Source organism: Sphaeramia orbicularis, chromosome 1, assembly GCF_902148855.1.
Source record: "Sphaeramia orbicularis chromosome 1, fSphaOr1.1, whole genome shotgun sequence".
Classification (NCBI taxonomy): Eukaryota; Metazoa; Chordata; class Actinopteri; order Kurtiformes; family Apogonidae; genus Sphaeramia; species Sphaeramia orbicularis.
The window spans coordinates 41,956,986-41,979,889 of NC_043957.1; the positions used below are offsets into that span (position 1 = coordinate 41,956,986).

General features: G+C 38.7%; 1 protein-coding gene across 9 annotated transcripts in view; it reads left to right on the forward strand.

Annotated features, from left to right (window-relative positions):
* The window catches only part of apbb2b (amyloid beta (A4) precursor protein-binding, family B, member 2b), a 55,286-nt gene that overhangs the window by 2,626 nt on the left and 29,756 nt on the right, over positions 1–22,904 (forward strand). For all 9 annotated transcript variants that reach the window (XM_030138330.1, XM_030138345.1, XM_030138356.1 and 6 more), the window contains exons 2-4: positions 17,466–17,572; positions 18,166–18,232; positions 18,622–19,680. In XM_030138330.1, the coding sequence (XP_029994190.1) occupies positions 18,639–19,680 (1,042 nt within the window). In that variant the 5' untranslated portion in view covers positions 17,466–17,572; positions 18,166–18,232; positions 18,622–18,638. The remainder of the gene's footprint in view (positions 1–17,465; positions 17,573–18,165; positions 18,233–18,621; positions 19,681–22,904) is intronic.

The window sequence follows — 22,904 nt, forward strand, 5'->3', positions numbered from 1 at the left end:
CACCTAGCACCAGTACTCTTGCAGATTGGATGCAATTATAGCTATCAGCCAGGCGGTGTGTTAGTACATGTGTGTCGTTGGGACTTTCTTGGCTTGCGGCACCAACCTGTTAGTCTGTGTGTGGTCGAGGTCACACACAACAGCTGATGTGAAAGGGTGGTGAAAGTGCGCATATGCGTACATGCTTGTGTGAGTCTGAGTGTTTTTTGCGTGGGTGTGTGTGAGCAATCAGATAAAGAGCAGGGAGATCTGTTATCACCACCCTGCTTCCCCTGTGAAACAATACCAGTGGTCCGCCCTTGACCAAACAAGTGTCTGTGTGTGAGTGTGTGTGCAGACATGCATAATTGTGTGTGTGGAGAGTTAGACCAGATTGGACAGATGAATGATGAATTAAGGACAGCAGAGAGGAGATTCATCCCAGGCTGTCAAGTTGGCAAGAAAACCACACTGCAGTTTGTTTGTGTGTATTTATGTGTACCGGGGCAGCTCTATGTATATGTGAGTGTGTGTGTTTTGTCAATCTTTTTCTCAATCTCATTCTCTTCACTTTCTCTTTCAGCCCCCTTATCGATGCCTCTCAATAGGGTTATTGTGCCCACTGTCAGCCGGACTGCAGTGTGTGTACGGATGCATTGTTGTTGCAGGGAGCAGACAGCCGTGAGGTGTGTTTGAACAGAGAAGGAGTACAGAGGCCCTGTTCTTCCTGCGGGGTGTGAAACCAAATGATTGGGCCCCTTTTCTCTCTTTCCATCTGTCCCTCTGTCTATCTGTCTGCCTCTGTCTTTTCTGTCAGTCGTTCACCCACACGCTTGTTCATCGCCGCTAAGTTTTCTTCTGCGTCTTTGTTTTCTCTCATTGTGTATGTGTGTGTGAGTGTGTGTTGTGCCGTGTAATGTGTCAGCTCCTGGCAGCCTTCAGTGATCGGCTGTCTTCTCCCTGTCAAGCCTGCCTTATGATTGGGTAGTCAGTATGCATGTTATTCTGCCTACAAATTACCTGTGGAAGCAAGTGAGGACAGACATGTTTTTCCACTCTTTAAGAAAACTTCATGCACACACACACACACACACACACAAACACACACAAATGGGAGCTCACATTCATATTCTGTGCACACATACACACATTTGCACGTTTTTTTGTTTATATGTTTCTGTTCCTGATGTTGTCTTTTCCACATCGCTGCACACTTTCACTCGTATACCCCATCACTCCCAGTTTAGCTGTATCAGGTTTTCCTTTTTGACCTTCCCTGCCTTCCCGCTGTTTCTGACTTTCAAACACATACACATCATCATACACTGTGGAAGCTAGAATGTGATGAAAGAGGCTCTTAAGGCCAGAGCAGTAGGTGTCTCTATAAATTGGCCTACTACAGCAGCTTCAAGGACCTCTGCTGTGCTGTCTTAAAACAAGGACTGGCTTACAGCAGGTACCTCTCATATACACTATCTTGGGCTGGACGATGCTTCAAAAGTAGTCAATTTATTGGAGCTTGCTCTGTATTCGATGTAGTAAATTACTTTTACAGAGAGCTTTGCATCATGGGATTTGTAGGATTAGTGTTGCTAGGCTAGAGATTTCACTTAAGTCTGTTAATTTTACAGCAATAGAAGTGTATCAATTTTGTTGATTTATTGTTGAGTTTTAACCTGCATGTGCTTGTGTAACATGTTTTGGACCAGTGATGGAGTCCAGAACGTCTCCCAACACCTTTATTGGAGAAACCAGTCTGATCACAAATGATGGAGACTGTTAGAAATTCCCTGTGGAATTTAGTACACGATGGCACAAATGTACTGTATGTGCCAATCCAATTAATTGGCCTGTCTCTTGTCTCCATTCAATTGTCTAATGACAGGTGGGAGAAACAGAAGAAGTGGCATGTCCTATCATACCATTAGACAGGTTTTTTTTTTTTTTTTTTTTAGAAATGTCACATTATTGTGCCTCTTTCTTCTGCTATACCTTCAGTGCAGAACTAGCACTACTACTATATTTCAGTATTCCTTGGTGATAAATGTCATGCGATTTAGGTGTAAAATGAAACTAATATCAGACTCACACTACAGCAGTGGCATTAATGTAGTTTATCATCAACTCAAATGTCAGTATTGTGACAGCCTTAGAGATACGTTTATGCCAACATTTTTAAGTCAGAGGAATTGGCATGGCAGATGATTTTTACAAATCAGCCCCACTGTCACACATACCAGATCCAGCTGTTTTTGTCAAGTGGACTCTGTGTTTCCAGTGCAGACACTGAGAATTTGACAGCAGCTGCTCATGGTTCTTTAGCTCTGACTCCAGGTCTCTACAGCTGTTCCTGTCACACCGATTCGTCAACAGTAATTCATAGTATCCAGATGAAGCTTTTTTTAATCTGATGTCATTTATTCACTTTAAAATATTACTTACAGATGTGTGTGCATACCTGTAACTTGAAGTAATTTGTGGAACGATGTTGAATGATGCAATTTTATCCCTGGCAAGAACATTTGTGGCCCGTAAAAATGTTCTCACTGGACCTGCCATTGACATGTGAGATAAAAACCTAACTGTGGTGTCTGCAGGCTCTATAGCAATCTGTGGGTTAAAACATTTTTCATCGCTTATATACGTTATATATTATATTATGAGATATGGTTTTTTTTGTCTGTATCACCCCGCCCTATCTCCATCCTTGCTACATTTACTAGGAACATTTGAACAGACAAAAACAGAACCTCAGCTGAACAGGAAACTCTAATGCAGAAGGAATATGCAGGAGCAAGAAGCCGTGAACTGCAGTAACAGGGGTTGCCAGGTGATATTACAGTATTTGCAGTCAGTATCTGCTGTCAAGGATTAGTGTTTGGAAGGTGTAATATATCTCCATATGTTGTAGTATTAAAGCACAATTAGCATTAGAACAGGATCATCTGTAAGGTTACATAACCCCCCCCCTCCATGTGACGGTGTGTCATTTAAGTACTTGTCACATTTGAATTTGTGATTTATATTTGGGTTCTGCGACTTCTGTTGCCACTGTTGCAGTTCCTTTGTAGCCTAAATCAGGAAACGATGGTCAAACCTTTCATGTTGACGTTTCTAATAGGCTTTGATTTTGAAGTGAGCGTGTGCGTGTAGTTTATTGTAAAAATAGCCTTGTGTGTTTTGCTCTCTATTAGTGACATTCATGAGACAAAAAACATAATCAGTCTTTCAATGCACTCATTATTTTGCTCAGTCTAGTGTATTGAAAGACCATATTGTTACATTTGTAATACCTTATCAATACAGTGGAGGCCAAAGTTATTAGAACACCTCGCAGATCTGAAAATATTGACTTTTTTTGCTTCCATTATTTCATTTCATCATGTTCAGGAATCGTGCAGATGGTTACTCTGAGGACAACAAATATCAGAAGTGAGTCCTACTATTTTGATCCATTTTTAACCTAAATATTTACTTAGTGAGCTGGATAGTCCTTGTACATTTAACAGAATCACACAGTTGTGTCTGAAGACTCTTGCATCAACATCCATTTAACCACAATCACACCTGACAATGATACACAAGGAATTTGGCATCTACTGTGAAGGAACAGGATTGTGTGAGATTGACAGTGAAATAGGCCTAGCTTGTTTTTGGTGGGGTTTTTTGGACTAAATTTCCTAATGATAGTTGTACTCTGTGGTTTAAAGAGCATTTTCATGACTTTGTAGATATTTAATTAATTTAAGTGTATTTTAATGGATAATTAGAAAAAACAAACAAACAGATGATGCCTCTTAAATATGCCAAGTGCTCGAATTTAATAATTTTGACCACCACTGTATGTTTTGCTTATAAACACATCCTATAAAGTGAATCAGTATATGTGTTAAGTTGGGCTTGGGTAATAAAAGATAGTGATATGTACCACTAAGAGGCCCTTCATCAATAGCAGTAAAACAAACCTGTTCGATAGAGTGTTGAGTAGTTTCACTTAAATATATTAAATTGAAACTACCATGGAGGCTCATAACAAAGTTCAGTTTTACGTTCTGTGGCTCTTAAGATAATCACATCTCGTGATAATGGAAAGCTTTTCGAGTGACATATCTGCAAAGAAAATATTGTCAATGTTTTCATCAACCATCATAATTGTAAATATAAAAGGCAGATTTAGATTCCCTGTGTTTTTCACTCATTTCGGTACTAAAGAGACAGATTTTTGCAGGTGGAGTGTTTGCCCATGATCTACAAGACCTCGTTGGTTCAACAGCCTCTCTTTTTGATGTCCATACATCTACCAATAGGAGTCAGGTCTTGAATGCAGGCAGAGTCTGTGCACTCTGTGACTATAAAGCCATGCTGTTGTAACTCCTGCAGAATGAGCTCTGGCATCGTCCTGCTTAAATAACCATAGGTTTCTCTGGAAAAGATGTTGAGTTAATGGCTGGATGTGTCTGTATAATTCCAGTATTCGCCTTCACATGTGTTACCTTCACACATATGCACACCAGCCATGTGGGCACTGATGCACCCCCAGACCAACACAGATGTTGTTTAGATACCTTTTGCTGATAACAGTCTGGAGGTTCTTCTTTGGCATGGAGAACCACATGTCCATTTTTTGAAAACAAAAGTTAAATATGGACTCACAATATGGACTATATTAAGCAATAATATTGCAGTACTTTATGTTGCCTCTGTCACAACATCTAATTTCAATAATATTTGTAAGTTACATTCATCAGTGAAATCATTGATTTAATAATTCACTTGTACTTTAATCCATAAAGACCCAGTTTTGTAGCAGGTCCAAAATGAGGTTTTCTCTCTAACCTTTCTTAAGTGATTTGTCGTTTATTATAATATTTTCCTCTGTGTTTTGCATTTTCAGTGAAAGTCTGGTATTTTCTTATATTTAATTTACTGATCATGCAGATGTTCCTAAAAGCTCAGAGTAAATTCAAAAGTTATCAGATAGAATTAGAAAAAAAAAATTGGAAAAAGTGACTTTTTCAACAAAATTTATCATTGACTCAACATAAACCAAGTGTCTCCATCCACTGTCATTTATCATACTCCATGGGTTTTACTGGTGAATCAGTGTTGTAGAAGATGATGGTGTTTCCACATTCACTATGGAGCCTCTGAACGTCCAAATGGGTCATATCTGATAACCATGAAAAGATGACAAGCAGCATTTTACACCAATTATTTGCATGTATTGATAGGATTAGTGGATCAACAGCTATTAAACATTTCACATCAGTAGATGCTTTTGGTTGGCGGTGGATTTTTGGGTCTGTAGGGGTTAACTGACATATTACACACTTTCGCTGTGTTTTAGTTTTCAGGAAATCAGATGTTTAGATTTGTACTGTCTGAGAGGGGTTGACAACAACCCCAGTATTCCAGCAATAGCTGTTAGTCTACACTAGTCAAAGCCTGTGAATTGTGAGAAAATTGTTGTCTTGTGATTGTACAGGATGACAGGTGGTAGGAATGTTGAATCATGGTTGCAGTCACTGTGGTGAATGAATTGGTTCCTGACCAGAATTGCTTTCTTGTAATGACATCATATCCTGTGGCAGGAGTTACAATAACCATAAAACCACTAACGCTATTAGAACTGTAATTAATTGGACATTTTAACTTTGATTGTACACACCCTGCTCAGTGTGGCTCTCGGCTTCAGCAGAAACCGATAGATATTCTTGGTCTAATGTTTGCTCTGGGCTCATAGCCGTGGTCATCCAGTGATATCTTCGCTGCCCAGAGCTATTGTCTTATCAGAGGAGTTGGGAAGCATCGCTGATAACTTCCACTGATAGAAAGACAGAGAGACAGAAAGAGGCAGCCATTGAAGAGATGACAAGCCTGAGGGAGGCGGTGATTTAAAGTATCAGAGACGAAGCGCCCGCTGCAGTGGTGTCTGTGGTTCCTCTGGCAGAGATGGGACATTCCTTTTCTGATGAGTCACTCTCTCTCTCCAATTCGCTTCTTTTCCTGACATCTCTTGTTCTTAAGTTTAAGTTTTCCCCCCACCTCTCATTTTCTAAGTGTCACCTCATACTCTGCTCTTCTCTTTGTCATTTTTGGTGGTTAAGCTGAAACTTCGAGCCAATCAGATCAGACTGTGATAATAATGCATCTTGTAACATTTCCATGGAATAGGTTTGCCACAGGCTTTCTAACGAAATGTGAGATAACCATGCCATGTTGAACACACACACACACACACACACACACACACACACACACACAGAACTGTGTCATTCATGTCTAGACTTCCTTGTCCTCATGGATGTCCTGTCACATCTCAGCTATATATAGGAAACCCTGTCTCCCCAGTGCATCTGCCCCTCGTCCTGGCTTCTGCTTTTAGTGTGTGTCTATGTGCTTGACTGTGTTTTCAGTTAAAAAGAAGGGTTTTTTTTTCACCATACCCACTACTACATAAATGGTGTAATTCTCAATGAAGAAAGTAAAGAGTGTACATCTACCACTGTGCAAAGTCTTAGGCCAACATTAGGTTTGTTGGTTTAGTAAAGTTCTAATCACCACACACATACATTTGTCAGTATCTGAATTAATATGGATATATGTGAAGTATGTACAGCAGTAAAATGAAAACTTTCAGGGAAAAAAACATTGTCTATAAACCAAAGTCATAGTATTTAGTGTGATCTTCCTTTGCACTTAACATGTCTTTAACCCTTTTGTTCAGACAGTCAGAGATTTATTACCTTAATTTTCTGATCTTTTATACCAGATTTCATTCAACACGTTGGATGTTTCTGTTTGTGGTACTTCTTGTCATGGGGTCAGGGGTCACACTAAATAATGACTTGCCCTTTAGAACCCATTTAGTTCCGGTTTTTGTGTGTGTCTTATAAAGTTGCACACATGTCTCTCGCATTGTCTTGTATCTGAAGAAAAGAGAATCATAAATAGATATTAATTCATTCCTGCACAGTACTGTATAACCATTACCAAATATGACAACAATTCAGCACATTAAATGCTGATCACACCATGAAATTTGTGAGATCTTTGTATGTGGCCCAGTGTTTTAAAATGGTTGATGTGTGTTTGTTGGAGCATTTTAATTAACGGTAAGAATTGAAGTTTTCAGATACTGAGTTTGTTGGCGAAATGGCAACTGTCATCTGAAAATACAGACAGCTGGAGCGAGTTAACATTTATTCTGTGACCCAAACAAACCACAAGTCATTGTCTGGTTTGTATAGGCTACTCTCTACACACAGGTATTAACACTCTGCCAAAGTGTTATTTCTCAAGTGAGGCACATCACACTGTGAAAAGATGCCATTCAAAAAGAGTAAGAAAGAGGTCAGCCATTTTCAGAGTGAAGTAGCAGCAGTGGAATGGAAATGACTGACAGGTTGGTGATGGTGAATAGTAGCCAGAATCTTTAATTAATGTTTGGAAGCTTATCAGTTGAGATGTTTTCCCTTTTGTCCCTTGGGATTTAGAGCTGGTGATGCTAGACATAGCTTAAATAGGTAAGGAGCTCTCAGCAGTGTCATTGGGAGTGGAGAACGTCAACAACAATCAACTAGTGATGGGCAATTCATGAATGAATGATTCAAAAAGAATAGATTCATTTAAGTGAATGAGTTTAATCGATTCGCGAACGCAAATGAGTCAATTCAGCAGCACTTTGCTAATATTTTGGTTATTATCACATAGACTAGTCAGAAGAATCGCTCATTAAGTTGTAAGTGGAAGTGATGTGTGATGCACCGTGCAGCAGGTAGTCTCCATGGCAAGATCTCAGATTGTATCACGAGACTAGCTGCCAGCAACAGATGGACCAAGCCAAAGTAGTGAACTGCTAAATGAAAGAGCGGCTGAGTAGAGGTGATTTTCTGAATCAACTCCGAATCGTTCATGAATCTATGAATTGCCGAATCATTCATGAATCAATGACTCGCTGAATCGCTTTGCGAATTGCTGAGTCTGTTGAACCACTGAATGAGACAAGATACCCCTCCTGTAAGAAGACAGAACAGAAAGAAAGCACACTAACAGATAGATGGATAGATGGATAGATAGAAAGTCAAAAGCACACTAAATACAATTAACTATTGACAAAGTAGTACTACGTTGATATACTAGTGGAAAATCTTAAGTTTTTTAAGTTTCTAATTACATTATTCATAGATGGACAGAAAAGAGAGATATTAAGGGTTAGACCTGTTGCAACTTCGGCTTGTCAAGTGGCGTAGTGGATTAAGCATACGCTTGGCAATTTGGCACCACCAGTTCAGGAACAATGCCTGTTAGAGGATTTTTATGTATTTATTTACTTTTTTATTGGTGAATCAAATGAATTGATTCACAACAGATGAACAAACTGAAAGAATCGAGTTAGTAAAAAGAATCGGACTTTCCATCACTACAATCAACTGCATCTTTTAATAAGATTTCTTTTACATTCCTGTGATTATGCTTCAAAGACACACAGTTTTATGAGCGGACCACCAGAACAGAAAATAAATGAAATTTAACGACTCCAATATCGGTCAAATAAATTTGCTGTTTTCATTTTTGTGCAATTTGTTCCATCCTATATTTAGTTTTTTTTGATTGAATATGTGTGTCTAAGTGGCTCTGGTCGACTTGTTATTCTCTGGTTCTGGTCTTGGCTCAACTCGTTGCCATCGCGTCCAGGAAAGAACTGTGGTCTCGAGCAAAGTTGTGTTCCACAGCGAGCGCAGACTTTGAAGGCTGGAATGGGACGTCCCTCCACTCAATGTGTTTAGCTCAGTGTCAGTGTGTCTTTGGTGTACTCTTTCTTCCCTCCCTCAATCTCCCCTCACCCACAGGAAAAGAGGGGCTGGGTGAAGTGGGTAGGAAGAGGGGGAGAAAGGATATCTGGGAATGTGGGAGGGCTTTTAGTACATTCTCTCCCAAGTTTCCCAAATCCAGGAAATCTTCTTTTGGCTTTTGTTTTAGAAATGTTTCTTTTCCACGTCACATGAATGTGTGTGGTTTAAGATTTCTGTGTGTTATGAAACTCTTTAACCCCTGTCATCCCAAGCAGCATTTTAGTTTATGTAGAAGATTTACTGTGCTCTCTGTCGGTAAATTTACCCATCAAAATCAGTGACTTTTTGATATATTTTCATTTACATAAGTAATAAATTACTTTTGTGCTCTCTGTGACACTTCATTCAGGTATAAGTAAGCGCTGTATTCAGAGTCAATGAGTGGCTCGTGTAAATGTCCATCATTAACCTCAATTAAGGTGTGTGTTTGGGTGCTGCCTTGGTTGAACAGTTACAACCTTTTTTGCCCCCCAGTCGCCATGACCCACCCACCTCAAACAGTCATGCCTTAAATTCTTTGGCACACCCTGAAAATTCCTCACTGCTATCCATTCTTTTGTGGTCATTTTCTTCTCTCGCCCTCCCGTCTGTGGAAACCACGGCAGCAGAAAATGACCACTTTATGTATGTAGACAGTACATTCATATATACATGCAGACAAACATGGAGGCTCCGTTAGTGTTGAGGTGTAATTAAAAACTGGGCTATAAGTGGAATTATAGTGGAGCTATTTCAGTCTGTCCTTCACACTCTCTATACACTGCTGCTGCAAGGACAATGTATGGCCCTGGGAACCCACTAAACCCACAGAGCTGCCTCCAAAGCCTGCTTCAGTGTGTGCTTGTGTGTTTGTTTGTCTGTACACAAGATTGTTAGTTTAGGCTGCAGCCTCAGTCAGAGGTACTTTGTCTCTGTTATTTCCCGTTATTGAGAACACAAGGACACACATACAAGCATTTCCATGTCTTGTGAAGTTACATTGACTAAATTTCACTGTCTGCAAAGCTACTTTTTCACTATCTTTGCTGTTTTGTTCTTATGTTGTGCAATCCCAGTAGAGAAACATATATAAGAAAATACAAAAATTTAAGAGCAGAAATATGTAACATTACACAGAGACATTCAACTTGAGACAGAACATAAATTAATTGAGCTATTTCCTCATATTGTTTACTGTTTCCCTTCAGGTAAAGCCTGTATTTCCATCTTGCATCGTATTCATGTGTTTTTGTTAGAACATAGCCATGTATGTAAGGGTTTCCTGTAGGGGTGTAATGGTACAGAAAAATTTCAGTTTGGTACGTTTTTTTTGGTACAGGGCTCTCCAGTTCGACACATTTTTGGTACAGTAAAGGAGACCAAGTTCATTAAAAAAAACTTTAAATATAACTGACCTTCAGGAAACAATGCCGGCACACTGCTCTTGTTTTGTCGACTTGTCTCTCTCCATTGACACAACTGACAAGGAATCCGAAATGCTCCCAAATCGAAACCTTAGAGAAAACGGAGGGTCTTCCAACTCTGGTTTTGTACTTGTGGTGCTGCTCTGAGCTGTCATGCTGGTTCACGTTCAGCATGTGTATGGTGCGTGGACCTCTTAGATGTCCATCTAGGACATCAAATATTTCACAGGGGTTCCGCTTGAAGCCACCCTGCTCATACTGTGTGTGTTCCACTTTAAGGTTTGTGTGGAAACTTAAGGTGAGTATTTCATAGACTACATGTAGCTATTTGTTCGATACACCTTCATATTGTATAGAAGGCCCTGAACCAAAACAGTTCGGTACAAATGAGTGCACCTTTACACCCCTAGTTTCCAGACGTATGCAATTGAAAAGTTCTCTGATTTACACACTTCGAGACAGAGCATGTACACTTTTCCAGCACACAGTACTGTGAATAAGTAGGTTTATGTTATATTTTTTTTACATGATTGTAATAAGCATATTTTTTATGATAAGCAAAAAATAGATGAAATATTGCACACAGCATTAAAAACAGTAAATATATAAACTACATAGCTTCCACAGGAATTTGTCAGTATTTAGTGTGATCTTTGTTCCCATGACAAAAAGTAGTCGAAGCAGTAAGAAACATTAGACATGTGTTGAATGAAGTCTGGTGTAAAACACAATAAGATTAGATCATTAAATCTCATAATGTCTGCACAGAAGATTTTAAGACATCTTAAATACAAAGACAGGTCACGTTAAACAATAGATACTTTTTTTTAAATTCTCGTTTTTAACCCATAAAGACCCAAACAGCCACCGCCAGCCAAAACCATCTACTGATCTAACATGTTTAATTCCTGTTGATCCACTAATCCTATCAGTACATGTAAATAATTGGTGTAAAATGCAGTTTGTTATCTTTTCATGGTCATCAGATATGACCCATTTGGACGTTCAGAGGCTCCGTAGTGAACGTGGCAACACTGTCGTCTTCTACAACATTGATTCATCAACGACAGTGGATGGAGACACTGGGTTTACATTCAGTTAATGATAGATTTTGCTGAACAAGTAACTTTTTCTTCATTTTTCTCTGTTTTGATATCATAACCTTTCAATTTACTCTGAGATTTCATGAGCATCTAAATTAAATAGCTATAGGAAATTAAATATTGGAAAATGCATGATTAACAGTGAAAATTGAAAAATACATGGGATAATATTATAATAATTGGTGATAAATCACTTAAGAAAATTTAAATAAATAGAGAGAAAAATTTATTTGGGAACTGTCACAAAATTAGCACTGGGTCTTTATGTGTTAGTGACACTATATTTCAGTTTTGTTACAGAGTGAGAAATACGTACGTATATTATAATATATCATTATACTGTTACTGAAACAATAAACCTACTTATGGCCTAAAACATTTGCACAGCTCTGGACTAAATAACTCTCTTGGCTTGAAGAAGAGTAATGTCCAAATGTTTCGGTCTGTTCATTATGGTGATCTGCATTTCATCTCAGTAAGAGACTTAAATCCCCATGCACGCCTGTATAAAACACATGTACGTCTTCACAATGTGAGGAATACACAGTTTCCTCACACCGGGCCTCCATGCTGTTTTGCCCTTCCGTTGTTATTTTGAAGATGGCTATTGTTTCCCTGTCTGTTTCCTCCTCCTTTCATTGAACACACAAACACAGACGGTGCCTGAAATCAGGATGATCTATCTTGCTGCTTGTAGTGCACCAGCCTGGACCAGTCATCCGCCATCTGTTAACCGTGTGTGACTGATTGATGTGTCTTGATTTGTGATAGTCCACAGACTCTGTAGTCCCTTTAATTTATCGTTTATTTGCTTGTAGTCACTTCAAAATATTTAATTAGGTCTCCCTCTATGCTGCTGATAGAAATAATCAAGATAAATATGTGAAGGCAACACCTAAAAAGAATGTATCTCATCTTGTATTGGAGAAATATGAAAAAAAGAAAATCAAACCTAATATGAAGTAACATGGGAAACAAAACAAGTGAAAACGAGACAAGAAAAAAATAATTACTGATAGCAAATTAAATCTTTTTCAGACTTGCTTTTGCCAAAATGCTGAAAAATTTTCATGACGTCAATAAATGTGGAATCTTTCATCTTTATGTCCACGTTTAAAGCCTGTGTTTTGGTTTTGAGTGGAAGCATTAAACACATGGTTATTTATGGTTTAAGACAACACTTTCCAACCAGAAATAGACAGAACATGTGTGTGGTAATAATGCTACATTTATGAGTACAGTTAGATAAAGGAATAGAGCATTGATGCATTGTGTAAGTGTTTTATTGGACATTGTTAACGAAATTAACCAAAAGATTAAAGACAAAAATAGTATGATAATGACCATTATTGTGTTATTTACAAATAGCTCGTGTCTTATATTTTGTCCTGAAAGAAAGCTGTATCACCTTTTTAAAATGACAACAGTTTTAACATGTAATAAATCTACAGTGGATGTCAAACGTGATCGTCAAGAAACATAAAACAACACAGAATCTGCAGTCTTCACAGGGGACTGTAAAATGAAACTGAATACAGAAACCAGTGTAGTTTAAGTTTTTTCATTTAAGTTTTGGTCATGATTCTGAAAGCAGCATGAAGAGTGCATTAACATAGATTAGAATGTGCTAAAAGTTAAGTTAGTTTAAGAATTCTGGAGAGCAGTCTTCCTGTGGTTCGTATGTTGGCGTATGTTTGCAGTGCAGCTACTTCCCTGCCTTGTAGTGGAAGTAGTGTGCAGCACAATGTAAAGTGCCCGGCCTACTCTGCAGCCAATGAAAATAAAGCCAAGAAAGATCTGGGAAGATTGCCTGCTATTGTGCAGCTGGCTTACACGTTCACGTCCTGATCCAAAAGTCAGAAAAACACCCGGTTGCTTTTTCAATTCTGCATGCCTTGCCTTGTTGACACAAATCCATCCATTTTGTTTTCTATTGCCTGGCCTCTAACTGCGACAGTTTTGCTTTCTTGTCAGTCTTTTTTTGGTAACAGATGGGATTTCTCACACACAGAGGTGGAGTAGAGAAGAGGAGGGGAAGAGTGGCAGTAAATCAGGGTTGTAGAGAGAAACGGGTGGTTTTATGAGAGTTTACAGACCTTCTTCACTTTTAATGAGAAAAGACAGCAATTCTCTCCCAGACAAAGGCATAAGGGAGGGAGTGGGGGGTAAGAGGTAGACGATGAATGCGGTCGGAGGAGAGGAAGAGGAAACGAAAGGGAGCTGAAGGAAAGACGTAAAAGTCAAGTGGGATTAGCAGAGGAACGGGAATGGCGTGAAACTTTGAGAGGGAAGGGCAGGAAGGAGAGATGAGAGGCCTATCAAACTGTTGGCAGGTGGCCACTTGGCGTATGAATTTAAAAGCAATCTGCCTTTGGCTCAAGCTGTCCAGAGTCTGGTAAATGAAAGCCGTTACAGACAGCACACATGTAACAAAAAAACAACAGACAGTGAGAAGTGGAGTGTTTGCAGCTGCTCCTTTCATTCCTTTTGGAGCCAGACCCCCAACATACCTTTGACACTTGCACACGCTAACAACACACACATATACACACACATCGGCTCAGCCTGGCTGGACAGCCGGTTGTTCATGAGTCAAAGGTCAGTGTCTTGCTGTGACACATCCTAGATCTTATTACCTACAACCCCAACGTGTGGTTTTTTTTTTTTTTTTTTTTGTCTGCCAGGGTGTGTTGCAACTAATGTGTGCTTTTTCCTTCTGTGCATTTAACTGTTTACAAGTCCATGTGAAGGGCTAACCCTCATATTTACTCTTCATATGTGTGTTTTCAGTGTGTTCATGCTTGTGTGTTTGTCAGTGCCCGTACTGCCTTGCCCACAGTGGGGCCTTGTAATTACAAGCCCCTCTTCTACAGCAGAATACTGTAAAGAACCCTACATGGATAGTGCGGCGTGGCCCAGAGCAGGCACTACCATCGCTATCATTGCATTGAGTTAGAAACCATAACCAGATGTGCAGTTTTGATAGAAATTGACTGTTTTTGGACATACTTGCTGCTAAAATGAAGCATGTGTACATATGTGGAAACTAATGATATGGAACTGCAGTGGAGCTTTGTAGGTTTGGCTCTAAACCAACACACCACATGTAACCTACACCCAAGTTGTTTACTGGGCAAATTGGGACTTTCAGGCATTTTAATGCATAGACACATATGTTAAGGATCTGTATATAAATATAACATCCTTAATAATACATATTTCGATGTGTTTTCCAAGTCTCTACTGCAGCTATATTAATTTTTATTAGTTTTTCTCTCTCAGTCTGGTCTTTAGAAAATGAAATTGTTGATTTCACATGACTGACTTCACCAGTGAAGATGATTTTTCTTCAAGATATACCAAAAGTTCCCAGTTAATTAAGTATTTTCTTTATGCTATCAGACTCTACCAGGGCTGGGTATTGTTCATAAGTTTTGAGTGCAGATACTGATGCTGGGACCTTGTGATCTGATATCCTTGTTGATTTAGAGCAGAGGTCCTCAACCAGAGGGGACACTCTCCCTGAGGAGCATGAGCACATGGGTGGGGGGGCATGCGTGCGTGTGTGTTAGCGACTACTGTTGTACACCACTACAGTATAAATCACTTGTTCATGGATTTGGGGGGGCATATCGTCTGGCACATATAAAAGCTGTTCATGTGCACTACAACCTCTGATATTGATGAAATTCACCATGATACATTTTGAAATTTGTTACCTGACATTGCCTGTCAATTTGGCTGTAGTATCTAAGGAGTTCAGTCTGTGCTACACAAGTGCTCATTAAAGTTCTGTGACCATGCACCAAATTTTTATATAAAAGGGTCATATTTTGCTAGACCCACTTTTATTAGGTTAGTCTTTGGTACATTCATTTGTGTATTTGGACCCTAATAGTTCATAAAGTTTGAATTTCAACCCTCCAAGCTATCCTTATATTCATTCTGGCAAAAATCGAGTGGATTTCTACAACCCATTTCAATTCCTTCTTAATTTGTATTGTTTTATAACTACTTATGTCACAACAGTTGCACATATAAGGTCAAGACTTCGGACGAACATTTCTCTGAGTACGCCATAATTGTTTGTCAGCAACAGCGGTTGTAGTCCATACTGAAAATATGTCCAAACTTTGAGCTGTTTACCTAAAATGTTCAGTTGTTGGTTGTATTGATGAACACAAGTGGCAGAACGGGACAGAGAAGCACTGTCAACAACCTGGAGGGGGTGGGGTCATGTGCTCAAAATGACCTTTCTGGTGTCATTACTCAGAAATAGGATTGAAGATGGACCTGTGGAGTTGAATTAATGAACAACTCAGACCCAAGCAGAGCATTTACAGTTTATGTAGACCACAGGGAAATGTTTTAAAATGCGTAATTCCATTTAAAAAGCAAAATATCACTTCTTTAATTGTACAGTCGCAGTCAAAAGTTTTTGGTAATTTTACAAATGGATTCTTGGCTAAACTATGATTTATTTGTTATTTGCAGTATTTGAATCCTGTATGAGGCTTCTAATTTTTCCTCAGTGTATAAACTCTTAGAAATAATTTTAAAAATGTAGGCAGAAAATTTTGCAAAAAAAGCAAAACTTGTGTCATTCCCAAAACTACTCATACTCATACAACCCATACTTTATTTTGTGTAGACTTCCCTACATCCTAATATTTACACACACACACACACACACACACACACACACACACACACACACACACACACACACCCTTCTGGTATGCAGACTTGTTACAGCAGGATTCATGGAACGAAGAATGCCTTGTAATTTAATCCCAGAATGCAACATTTTTATTGCTATTTTCATAATGTTTTTTTTCTTCCTCTTTACCACTTTGTCCTTGGAAAACATTACCCAGCTGCCGTATATTTTTATTTTTATTTTTTCTTTATGTGCGTATGTGATTTTCTGTGAGTTTATATTTTCATTCATTCACTTACAAATCTGTAATTGAAGCCCATGCTTTTTAATTGACAGGATGAGTATTCAGATGCCGCTGATCCAGCTTGTTCTTGTCTTTTCCTGTGTAAACCATTAGAGAAGGAACTACAGTATGCACAGCTGGTCTGAAGTTAAATGTTATACAGCTCTGTTTCAGATGTTTTACCTTTGTACCAGTCAATGCAACACTTAGCGGTGTCAGAAAAAACAGATGTTGTTTGTCAGTAAACCTCATCGGCTCAGCACACGGCTGGTGCATTGTATAGCAGCGGATCAGTTGAAGAGTTTGACGAACATTGGCAATCCGGATTCCTAATTGTTTGCACCACTCATAACTGACTACTTTACAGTTAGTTTTTGGATCCTATTAAAGTACACTTGTCTGTAGGTCATTACACATAACACCACATGGATAGTGACCTTACAAATACTTTAATGCTAATTTAAGTGTTAGCTGATTGCCAAAGCTCAGTGAGGTTACTCTCTGATTTTTAAAGGGTCATCTTAGTTATATGAATTATAGTTAATATAAAAACATTGATTTGATTTGTTTCAAATAATTTGCAATCTGTCATCAGAGTTAAATACCTGGGTGTTTGTGTAAGAATATTGTCCTGAAATCATACAATTTACCAAAAATACTTAATTATAAGTTAATAAATAAAATAATTACCAATATTTTTCCATCCCACAGTCAGGGATAAGTGGAATTTTATGGTGCTTATTTCAACTATGCTTATTATCTTTCTCTTTTATTCTTATCAATGTTGTTGAGAGCTATTCATGAGTATTCACTGCATTATGCAACCATGTGCATCTGTGTTTGTTTGTGTGCATACACTGCTTGTTGGAAAGCAGGGTAGGGGGAGTTTACAAGCCTCCTGTGGCATTAAGTTTATGATGGTTCCAGTCAGCAAAGGGTTGGCAAGACTGCACCGAAGAAAGAAATATGAGCTTTCAACAAAATGAGCCCTGTGTTCACACACACACGAATGCTCTTGTACAAAGATACACACTTTGTGTATTAATGTTTGATAGTGGTTCTGAATAATAGATGCGTCTTTATTATTTGTCCCTCTGGTGTCCTGCAGTTTTCTCTCTTCTCCTGTCTCCCCCTCCCTCGCTTTCTCTCATTAATCCTGTTTTATGTTTGTCTGTCCCTCAGGACGCTGCTGCTTCACTGAGGACCTTGTGATTGGATGTAGAGAGAACCACTGACTACCAGTATGGACGTGCTCCATCCTGGATTTTCCCATAATCCTTAGTTGTCAGGTAAGGGTGAACTTCCAAATTACTTGAATTACTAAAAAATTGATGATGTTTTTATACTCGATATACTTGTATAAATTGTAATAAACAACTTGTACTTATGTTCTTTCTTTCTATGATGACTAAAATATTAACATTTCCATATTATTAAGTTGTACATTTTTTTAAAATTATTTTTATTACTTTATTAGATGAAGTGATGGAAACTAAAATAACTACTGCAGTATACTCTTCCTTAGAATGCTTTAGTGGTGAAACCATTAAGACCTTATCCTCATTGTGAACTGGTAAATTCTTTATCTTTATTGAGTGGCTGATCATGTAGTAGAGACCATGTACATAACAAATACAGATCTGCTTTAAGCAGAGGTCCCCATCAGCTATTTTTTCTCTGTTTCTTGTGTAGACTTTGTGCCTTATAACTTTGATTTCTGTGGTGTTTCTAATCCCATGATGTATTTTGCTGTTATGTTGTGTCCATAGTAACCAGCTGTAGTTAGGTTCCACATGGATGAATGCGTTCTCTAAGGGCAACCCAGAAAGCTCTCAGGATTCTTTGCATTCTTCATCTTGATCATTTTTCAACATTTTACCAGATCTGCAGCTGAGTCTACTGAGCCCTGAACCGTGACCAGCACCAGTCTGGGACTGACCTCCTGTCAGGTTCGGCACATGTTTTCACACATGCTATAACACATGCTGCGTTTGCATTCATTGTGAAGTTGAAATGAAGAGACCTGTGCAGCCACACATGCCAAACCCTTCTGTACAGTTGCAGAGATTTGCTTAAAATCTGATATCTAATATTTGTATTTATTTTAAGGAAGCTAGCCTGCATTTTTGACACTTGAGTTTATCTCCATCCAATTAAATTTCAGGAATTAGTTGCTTGTATTTATCTGATAGAAAATTGTTTCAGGTTGAATCATTACTTACCTTTTGTCTTGTTTTTATATGATACACGTCTGGGAAAAGTTTTGCAATATTTTCTAAACACAGCAAAGGAATGTGTGGATTAATTAATATTCAGTCTTTTTCTCTTCCCCCCTCAGCTGATCTCTTTTGTGCCATGATGATGTCGGTAGATGTGACCAATCGTAATGGCCCCACTGCCACGCCACCCACCTCACTCAGCCTTCGCTCCTCTCACAACCAGCTGCTCAGCAGTGATGTCAACAAACAGGGCTCCGCCACTCCGCCTAAATGTCGTAAAAAGTATGCACTTACCAGTATCCAAGCTGCCATGGGTCTCGGAGAAACAGTGCCATCTTCATCATCACCGTTATCATCACCAACACAATCTTCAACCCCTAATAATCCCAAACTAGCCAAGAATGGAGTCAACCAACTTCGTAAGGCTGGTCAGGATCATAACAAAAATACAACAGGCCCCGATCCACCGGACCTACAGTGTGATTCAGAAACTGTAACACATGACATTAATGTCAACACTGAGGAGGATGATAGTCACCCTCTCACCAATAATGACAGAGAAGATGATGTCATTAAACTAGATGTGGAGCTCCAGCCTGACACTAACACTGATGCAGAGGCAGAGCAGAAAACAGAATCAGACATAGACTGTAGAAGTGTGGAGCTCAAACTGAATGGCAACACAGCAGATTTGGGCTTTGATTTAAACATTGAAGCAGAGGAGAGTGATGACATCAGCATTCTGTCAGAGAAGGAAATTCTTTCAAAGATGAAGACTGAAGAAGACTCTGATGAGTTGGTAGTGGAGGAGCAGGATGATGAGAAGAAGCCTTTACTGATGATGAAAAGTGAGTCGCCAGCAAAGAACCATAAGGTTTCTTCAGGCCTGGAACTGATCTCTGACCTCCACCCCAACCTCAAACTTCTCAAATCAGGCAAAGATTCTCCAGTGCCTCCTCCACCGTCTCCACCCAGACAGACTAGTCCAGAGGACACACCCTTGCTCTCTGTGGCCTCCTGCTCCTCCTCCTCTTCCTCCTCCCCAGAGACGAAGAAGGATAGAAGGACTGGCGCAAAGACAGACTGTGCTCTGAACCGCATCCAAAATCTGAACCCCAGTGACGAAGAGTTGAGCTGGACCACCCTATCCCAGGAGAGCAACTCCCCGGAGGAGACAGGTACGCAAACAAAATGCTGTACAAACTGTAAACATGACAGCCACTGTCATTTATGGTTGGCATGGTTTTTATGTGTGTGAGTTTCAGCTGCTCTGGTGCGTTTGTGGTTTCAGTGTCCTCTATACTGATGACATGTTTCCATTTATGGTGACCGGCTGTGTGTACGTTTGACTATGCACAAGTCAGACATCACTGGAACACAATAACAGACACTACATCCTCGTGTAAACTTCCCAGAATCCCTTTGGGACAGGAAATTTCCCATGTGACCTTATGAATAGTTTGTGTGCTGGAACAGCTGTGTCCAGTTTTTGAGCTATGAGCTGATGGGCTCATTGGCGAGTTCTTTTGGAATCTGTACTGTGGCTGCCATTATCTTATTCATACTCAAGAGAGAAGAGTGGGTTTTATTTAGCCTCTTCAAATGCTCTGGGCTGATCTTTTCTTCAGGACCCATAGTTTTCATTCCTCTTCTTTAAGAATATACCCTTTAACCCTATAATGCCAAACGTATCATATTTGATATATGAGTTTTGAAGCCCTCTACATGATCAGTGTGATATTTTTTGTCTTAAAAAACCTGATGTATACAATTAGATACATGCAAAACACAGAAAATTTGCCAGGGAGGAGGAATCAGTTCACCAGAGGCCTTTCCAGTGGCACTACAAGGTTGTCATTAATGAGGAAGGAGGCAGAACTTTGCCATTTTTGAAAAGGAATTACCAATTTGTTAGACATGTTTGTGTTATATTATGTTTTTGTTTGTTCAAAAATAATAATATTTGAGCATTGAGACCCGATGCATCAAATACGATACAAAATTGAAACTCATACATGGAACTTGATATTTGAAAAAATGTTTTGTTGGTTGTTCAGAAGGACCAATAACGGCTCCAGTTTTAAAGAACTGGAATTTTCTGTCAGTGATTTAATGGTTCAGGCTTTATAGGGTTAAAGACTGTATTTTGGACACAATCAAGTGCAGATGGAACTTTGAACACACATAGATTTATAGATAGATGCATACATAGATTTATCATGCATTTAAGGTGTTACTGTTTATAGCCTAAGAAATAGTATTAGCCTCCAAATATACATTAACTTTACATTAAATTGGGGGCAGCTGCAGTTCCATCTGTGTTGTCATAGTAATACTATCATGCTGTGATGCTTGGATATACACATTGCATATACACATACACATGTTATACATCCACATAACCAGAAGAATGTCAGCTAAAAGCTTAGAAAAGAACAATTCTTGGTTAATTCATCAATTCAATTAAATAAAAGACCAAAGAGACAAACCTTGCACCACTAAACTAACACTAAGCATATATAAATATTTTTGAACTGCTAAAACTCACTGAACAAAGAGCAGAAATAATGGTTGCATTATGAAATGATGGTTGTTATGAATGTTGTCTTTCCTGTACTGTTTTATGATGATAACTTGGTTCTATGTGAATAAAGCTTCTGCTAGTGGCTAATCCATGGTTTTGTGATACATTGAAATGACTCACACTAGAAATAAATGGTGCAGGGCTCAACAGGTTAAAGTAGAATGGCACATTACAGAATAATACTATACTAGTATATTATTTAATAAGCAATATAGTACTACTACTCATTATTATTATTATTATTATTATTATTATTATTATTACTATTGGATTATAGTTGTTACATCCACCTGTCTGTCAGCAGGGTTACATAAAAACTGCTACTCGAGAACACACTGACCTTTGTTAGTTAAAATAACCTGTGGAGGCCCCTGATTTAAAAAAAAAACAAAAAAAAAACAAAACAAAAAGGACAGAGGTCAGAATTCGAGGTTTGGTTTTTGATTTGATAATATTGTGGAGTGAGGATTGCATTGGCCTTGAATAAGGTCTACATGTTCTGAGTACTCTTCTAGTTGATAAACTAATGCGTTCATCTGATAATGTAGATGGTAGTGGTGGATTTAGTTTTAATTAAGAATAATAAATATGCAGTGTAACTAATAACTAAGGTTACTTGGCACAATATTTGCAAGTGTAAAATAGCATAAAATGTAAATAAAGTACAGTTAGCTCTGAGTTGAATAAAGGTACCATCATTTCATTTATTGTAGTTCCCAGTTTGAGTGTGTTATGTCTAATCACCGTGGCCATTAACAAGAGCCTTTATATGACACTGAGAGTTTGTTTAATTAAATCTGTTTGTAGTTTCTTGTTATGTAAAGCACAGTGCAACTTTGGGGAGAATTTTGTAACTAGTTGTAAATTCATGTGAGTCATCACATCTGTCAGGCCCTTTTACTCGCTTGTTGCCTACCTCTGCAGCCCATCTGCTTTAGTCATTGTATTTCTTTGTCAGCATTATGTAAAAATTGGGGTGTTTAGTTTAATTGGGCCTTTTAAAACCGTGAGTCTTGTGTATTGTTGTAACACATGAAACACATCCATCTCGTCTTCCTAACCCCTGACGTGAGCTTGGTTCTAAATCCTCCCTGGTCTTCATTTCAAGAAGTCATTGCTGTATTTCTTTCTCTCTTTGATCTCTCGGATAACTTCACTGTCCTATACTAGTTCAGTCTCTGAGCATCTGTGTATTTCATCTATCCACAAGTACCAGAAGCTTGCTGTTTGAGCGTTTTACCATCAGGGATAATCAAAAGTGAATTCACTCTCGTTTTCCTCTTGCTTCTTTTACTGCGCCATGCCGAAGTGATGATTCACGTTTGGATTTGTCTCATGATCTGTGTGTGAAATCGATGACCAGAAGAACTAGGACAAAAGCAGATATTTGTTCTAATGTGCTACTTAAAATGTGTCCTCCTAGGACAGGGATGTCAAACATAGGGCCCGTGAGCCAAAACCGACCCACTAAAGGGTCTGAATATGGTCTGAGGGATGAATCTGTAAAATGCAAAAAATACCCTGAAGATATTAATAATCACGGATGTTAAAATCGTTTTAGTCCAGGGGCCACATACAGCCCAATTTGATGTCAAGTGGATAAATAATGACAACTCTCAAGTTTTCTCTTTGGTTTAGGATAAAAAAGTAACAAGAAATGACAAGAAAATCTTTGCATTTACAAACTATCCTTTCACAAAAAATGTGAACAACCTCAACAAATATGAGCAACCTTAAAAGAAAAGGTGAAATTTTAACAATATTATGTTTCAGCTTATCATTTACACATGTGCAATACTGTGTATTAGGCAGAAATGG